The 6,601-nt window shown below is 37.8% G+C and overlaps 1 protein-coding gene across 1 annotated transcript in view; it reads right to left on the bottom strand.

Moving 5' to 3' along the window:
- Positions 1–4,170: 4,170 nt before the first annotated feature.
- Mpc2 (mitochondrial pyruvate carrier 2) overlaps positions 4,171–6,601 on the bottom strand; it is a gene marked incomplete at its 5' end in the record, with an annotated part of 16,723 nt that continues 14,292 nt past the window's right edge. The window contains 3 exons of the mRNA XM_015491635.2: positions 4,171–4,477; positions 5,623–5,734; positions 6,237–6,321. Coding sequence (XP_015347121.2) covers positions 4,441–4,477; positions 5,623–5,734; positions 6,237–6,321 — 234 coding nt within the window. The remainder of the gene's footprint in view (positions 4,478–5,622; positions 5,735–6,236; positions 6,322–6,601) is intronic.

Genomic DNA, 6,601 nt, shown 5'->3' with positions numbered 1-6,601 from the left:
CTCAGCCTCCCCAGTCTCTGGAATTACAGGTGTACGCCAGTGTGCCTGGCTTGAATTTTCTTAATCCAGTGTGACACTGGCAAAATGTTTTAAGAGGGTGGTATATTTTCTAACAGCATGTTTGGATTTTCTAGCTGTTCTTACTAATATCACAATAATTAACTTTTAAGGGCACATTTAAAAACTTGAATTAAAAATATAATTGAAGGGCTGGGGATGTGGCTCAAGCGGTAGCGCGCTCGCCTGGCATGCATGTGGCCCGGGTTCGATCCTCAACACCACATACAAACAAAGATGTTGTGTCTGCCGATAACTAAAAAAAAATAAATATTTAAAAAAAAAAAATATAATTGAAAACTCAAATGTTATCAAGTAAATCCAGCCTTACAATTAAATTTACCATGCACTTCAAAATGTTGTGAAACATGGTTGCCTTGAGGAAAAAAAGGTTCACTTAATGATATTTGTTGAGTAGAATTTCATTATGGTTTGTTTCTGGAATACTCCTAAATACTCATCATGTGCTAGAAGCATGGTCCTGGATGCAGCAAGGTTCAGAGATAGATAGGACTTGCAGGCAGTGATGAGGGCTCTGATCTCAACAGGTAGACGCATGAGCTGAGCAGCTTCCCTCCACCAGGTCCTTCCACCATGTTCTTCCTCCCCTTGGGCCAGAGCAACGGAGTTGGTCTTCCATGGACTGAGACCTCTCTGAAAGCTTGAGCCCAAACAACCTTTTTCTCCTCTAAGTTACTTATTGTTGTTGTCCTTTCATTGTAAGTCTAAGTTGTTTTTGTCAGGTATTTGGTTGCAGCAATGAAAAGCTAACACGTGGTATAAGTTGAAAACCAGTCTTAGAATCATACCTCCTGTAACTAAATAGACCCCTTAGGGAGGGAGCCAGTCTTAGCAAATGCCAGGGCTTTCTATTTGTTTTGTTATACAAACAAATTCTAGTAGAGACTTTGCCTTTAAAGAGGAACCTTGGCTTTCAGATCAATCCTAGGTTAACATCCAACCTTTCACTGTCATTTTAACAACTTAAAAAAAAATCCTGTTTACTATGAAGAAATAGCAGCATTGATGTGATCTGGATCAACATTTCCTTGAAATGAATGCCAAACCACAAAAAAGGATATGTTAAAGGCATATATATATATTTTTTGCAGCTAAATCCAAACTTGCTAAGTCTAAAAAAGTACTTTTGAGTCTATGTTCAATTAAGTTTACTATTTTCTGAATTTTCTATATATTTTTAACACTCAGCATGAAGCAGGCACTGTGCTAAAACACTGTCTCAGTTCATCTTTACAACAATCTTATGAAGTCAGTACTACTATTCCTGTTTTACTTTTGAGTGTGTGTGTGTGGTGCTGGGGATTGAACCCAGGGCCTTGTGTATGCAAGGCAAGCACTCTACCAACTAAGCTATACCCCCAGCCCCCTCCTGTTTTACTTTTGAAAATAACAAATCCACCAGGGGCAATGGTGCATGCCTAATCCTGGCAGCTCAGGAGACTGAGGCAGGAGGGTCTTGAGCTTGAGGCCAACTGCAGCAATTTAGTAAGAACTGCACCAACTTAGTGAGACCCTGTCTCAAAACAAAAGTAAAAAAATCTCGAAGATGTAGCTCAGGGGTAAAGTACCCTTGGGTCCAAGCCAGTACCTAAAGAAAATAAAAATGACAATCTCAGAGACAAATGTTAATGAAATCTCAGTCCTATGTAGTAGAGGTGAGTTGAAACCCATGGCTATCAGACCTGGCATTGACAAAACTTATTCAATAAAGCCATAGATAAGAACTTGTTAGAAAATTGTGAGAGAATTCAATTCAACTACACTGAGTCGATCAAGTGATCTGTACCACTGTGGAAGATTGTTTCATGGAGTTCAGCATCTATAGTCAGAGTAGAACTTCCAGTACATAAATCTTTCCGAGTTTTTAAAAATAAATGTGTATTTAAACATTAGATTATGAGTTCCAAGAGGCAATAAGAGTTTTTGACAGGCTACATTTTAGAGTCATTTAAATTTTAAGATTCAATAATGAGAGAGATTAAGCGTTTGGGGGCAGAAATGACAGATGAATTGTCAATGTTTTTAATATTTTCCCCCCACAGTGCTGGGGATGGAACCCAGGACCCTCATGTATGCCAGGCAAGTTCTCTACCACTCGCCACACCCCAGCCCCAATATTCTTTCTCCCCATCTTTTTTTTTTTTTTAATCAAACTCATACATGCTAGACAAGAGCCCTACCTCTATTTCCCCACCTCAAATGCTTTTCTTTTTTTTTTTTTTTTTTTTTTTTTGTGGTGCTGGGGATAAACCCAGGGCCTGGTGCATGCCAGGCAAGTGACTGAGCTACACCCTAGTCCTGTGGATGACTTGAGGAATACCAGGACTGCTTGTGATTGTAGCTAAATGCTACAATTTGACTGGCAAAGGGTGCTTTGGAGATCACAGGAAAGAGCAGGTTTTCATGAAAAGGAAGTAAAATATCAATTCAACATATATATTTTTCATTTCTATGCCCCATTTCATGTTTTTCCTAGATGCTTCACCTTGGAAACACATATATGCCAAATAGCTGAATTTAATGGTATGGTTTATGAAACAAAGGCAATGATCTGACAGCTGAGAACCTCTTCACTTTTGCTTATGTCAAAATCTCTTCTCTTTTCCTCCTCAAAAATAGACTATGGTGAAGGGGTAGATGATAAAATTTAAGATTTTCAACTGCTAGTTGCCAATTTTCAGTCATAGTATATTACACTAATTTAAAAAGTTCTTTGGCTGGGACACCCAAGTGTCAAGAATGTGTGCTTAGCATGTGCAAGACCCTATTTTCAATCTATCAAGTTATTTTGTCTCGCTTATTCAAATTTTGAAATAACTTGCTTTACTTATTCATATGACTATAGTTCTAACGAAGGTCAACTTTATTAGAACTTTTAGAAAAAAACCTCTGTACTCAAAATTGAAGCCAAAGCCGGGCTCAGAGGCTCACGCCTGTAATCCCAGTGGCTTGAGAGGCTGAGGCAGGAGGATTGTGAGTTCAAAGCCAGTCTCAGCAAAAGTGAGGTGCTGAGCAACTCAGTGAGACCCTGTCTCTAAATTAAATACAAAACAGGGCTGGGGGTGTGGCTCAGTGGTCCTGAGTTTAATCCTCAGTTATCCCCCCACCCAAAATTGAAACCCAAATCAAACAGACTTGCATAATTCCAGTGTGGAGTAATCCATGCCCGTCTCTCCTCACCTTGGGGAGGAAGGTTATAACATACACAGAAAGCCTCCTTGGGTCCCAGACACTCTGCTAGGCACTCAGTGCTCCAAGCCACAGCTCATCCATCACAGAACTGGGGTTCAGATTCAGGCCATCTGACTCAGCTCTTCCTGCTATGTTACATTAGTTACAGAATATAATATACACATCTAACATGCTTCATGGCCCAGGTGCTGTGTTAAAATATCACCTCACTGGATTTGAGGTAAGCCTGGGCAACCTAGCAAGGCTCTGTCTCAAAATAAAATAAAATAAAATATGGGATGGGGATGTAGCTCAGTGGCAAAGTACCCTGGGTTCAATTCCCTGTACCAACAAAACACCTCTCCCCCCCAAAACACCAAACAAAACAAAATCTCAACTGATCTTTATAAGAATACTATTTTAAAAATCTATAGCTGTAGCCAGGTGTGGTGGTACACATCCATAATCCCAGCGACTTGGGAGGCTGAGGCAGGAGGATCACAAGTTTGAGGCCAGCCTAGGCAACTTGGAAAAACCCTCTCTCAAAATAAAAAGGGTTGGGAATGTACCTCAGTGGTAGAGTGCCCCTGGGTTCAATCCCCGGCCACCACCCTCACCACCAAAAAAAAAAAAAAAAAGAAAGAAAATCCTATAGTTGTTCAAAAATTTCACATAATATGCAAAATAAATAAATAAAACCAGATTCTTCGTGTCAGGTCAAAATGTTCTCAGGTAGTGTGAAGTCATTCTGTGAGCTTACTCCACCACCCATTTCTCATCCTCCTCAGTACGATTTCCTTTCACTTGACCATCCTAAACTAAATAAGCAGAGCACATAGCCTTTCAGTGGTCTTTTAGCTTGCTCAATTTGTTTGTTCTTTTATATACATACTTTGTTGACTAAAACCGCAGGCTATGGGATGTATGACCAAGTATGGTTTATTATGGACAGATGGTAGAAAAAGTATTCCTAGTATCCACAGATAAGTTCCCTAAGTCATGTGTAAAGAGAAGACTGTTATTAAAATTTACTTTATTTTCTATGGAATCAAGCACTAGCTACCAGTTTCAGCAAGATTTTTGTTGTGCCTTCTAAATGTCAGCACAGCCAGCAATGCCTTAAAATAACCAAATAATAAGCTAGGTCCCAGTGGTTATGTCCACATCTAGGGTCGGTGATCAGGAACTCTTTTATTTGATTGCTTTAGCTTTTAGTTCTTGGTTATATCTATAAAGAAGAGAGAAAGAAAAATAACCATCAGTAATAATAGATAAATTTATAGTAAGGAGAGAATAGGAAGCATATTCCATTTCTCTTTCCCAGTGGTCAGGTGGCTGTGTAGTTGCCAACAGTCTTCCCAGAAACCAGATAAGAACAGGCAGAAGTGATCCAAGGGCTCATCTGCATTTGATTTGTATCGCAGATAATAAGATCCCAACTGCCAAGAAGTTTCAACATCTTACATGACATATAGTTTCTTGTGCAAAAGTATTATTTTAATGAATATTTTCACTCTTGGGCTATACAAGACTATGACAAACATGAACATATGCATAAAATTTATTAGAATCTGGTCAACTTGAATTTGTCACTTACTCAGTAAGCATTTAACAATAAAATCAATTGGGAATGGGTTCTAGTTTAATCACTAGAAGTGTTTTTTTTTTTTTTTTAAACACAGGTTAACAGGTTATGTTTACTGAAACTAAGGACTGTTTTCTCAATATCTTAATTAATTTTCTTAATTATTCAGAAAATTGAGCCAGAGTCTCTCCTCCATAACACTCTGGATTTCACTTACTATCCTTCCCAGCTTACAACAAGTGGAAAATAGTTTAAGCTCAAGAAGGAACTTATCCCATAAGCCTATTGTGCTACACAGACTTCCAAAAGATCCTGATTGCAAACATTTGTTCATATTATCAGTCACTGACAAACAATGTTTACTGGTGAGTAAATGGCTTAAAAAACTTCCAGGGCTTTTGAAATATTTCCCAATGAAACCAGTGACTTTGCCCTAAATGTCATTTTCAAAACTTCATACACTTAAATCCTGCCTTATATATATTACTGAATGTGAATGATCAGAGATTTACATTGGAAATTACTTATAAGCCTCACACTTTAGATGCTGTCTTAATAATAAAAGGGACTGTATAAAAGGGCTATCCATGTAGACAATGCAGTTAGGTCTAAAAGCTAGGAAACATACTGTGTAACTGCTTTTAATTTATTTGTAAACCATACTTTTTTAGAAATGTTAAATTTCTGCTTCAGGCACATTCCTGTCCTAGCATTATATGTGAATCCTAAAAAAATTATGTTGCCATCTGGGTAGCTTCTGAAGCAGATATGAAAGTCGGTAGGCTTACCTCCAAATGCGAAAGAGCTGAGAGGCTCCTGCTGCCCCCACGAAGAAATTAACGGCAAACAGACTCCAATTTTTTGGTATAATTACAAGTGAGTATCTTGACCAAATAAACCCTATTGAAACAAAGTATTTGTTTAAAAAGCATACCTCCTGCTGCAATGACTTATCTGAATATTTCATATTAGAGTAAATAGATACAAAAGGACTATGGCAAAACAATGATGTAGGAGGAAGGAGGAAATACTGATCTAATCTTCAAAAAGGTCTCTGATCCAGTATTCCCCACGATCCCGAGTTCTTATGCTACAGGGAACCTTTACAGCACAAGAGAATATTAACTCTAATTTTTTTTTTCCTGAGTATAAAAAAAATACGTTTGTGACAAAAATGTGAGAAACAAAAACCCATGTTGATACTTATGTCTAGCTACATTTCTCTGTCCCCTCCATGCATAATGCAGTGACTTCCTAGAGATAGATAACACTGTTAAATTCCTTTGCAAGTACTAAGAGTGTGTATATATTTTTAAAACTAAATTGTTAAATAAACGGATGTGAAACAAAAACAAAATAACTTATGTTGTTCATGGAATATGAAAGATATTAATTTAATTACCTGTGGCCATCAAAACAGCAGATTGAGCTGTGCTGAGTTTTTCTGCAGGTCTAGCCATATCAGCCAATCCAGCACACACCAACCCCTGAAAATGCACATACACATAGAAAGAAAAAAGACATAATAAGCGTGGCATAATGTTTTTCAATTTTCTGTCAATGTTATTCTGTTTTTTAAAAAATATTTATTTTTGTTTGAAGGTGGACACAATACCTTTGTTTTATTTTTATGTGGTGCTGAGGATCAAGCCCAGGGCCTCACACATGCTAGGTGAGCACTCTACCTCTGAGCCACAACCCCAGCCCCATTATTCTTTTTAAATGTGGAAGTATCAGAAAAGCTGTTATGATTTTAATTTTTTTGCT

Source organism: Marmota marmota, unplaced genomic scaffold (genome assembly GCF_001458135.2).
Source record: "Marmota marmota marmota unplaced genomic scaffold, marMar, whole genome shotgun sequence".
NCBI lineage: Eukaryota > Metazoa > Chordata > Mammalia > Rodentia > Sciuridae > Marmota > Marmota marmota.
The sequence above is the reverse complement of the archived record's forward strand: the minus strand, read 5'-3'. Positions and strand labels throughout refer to the sequence as shown.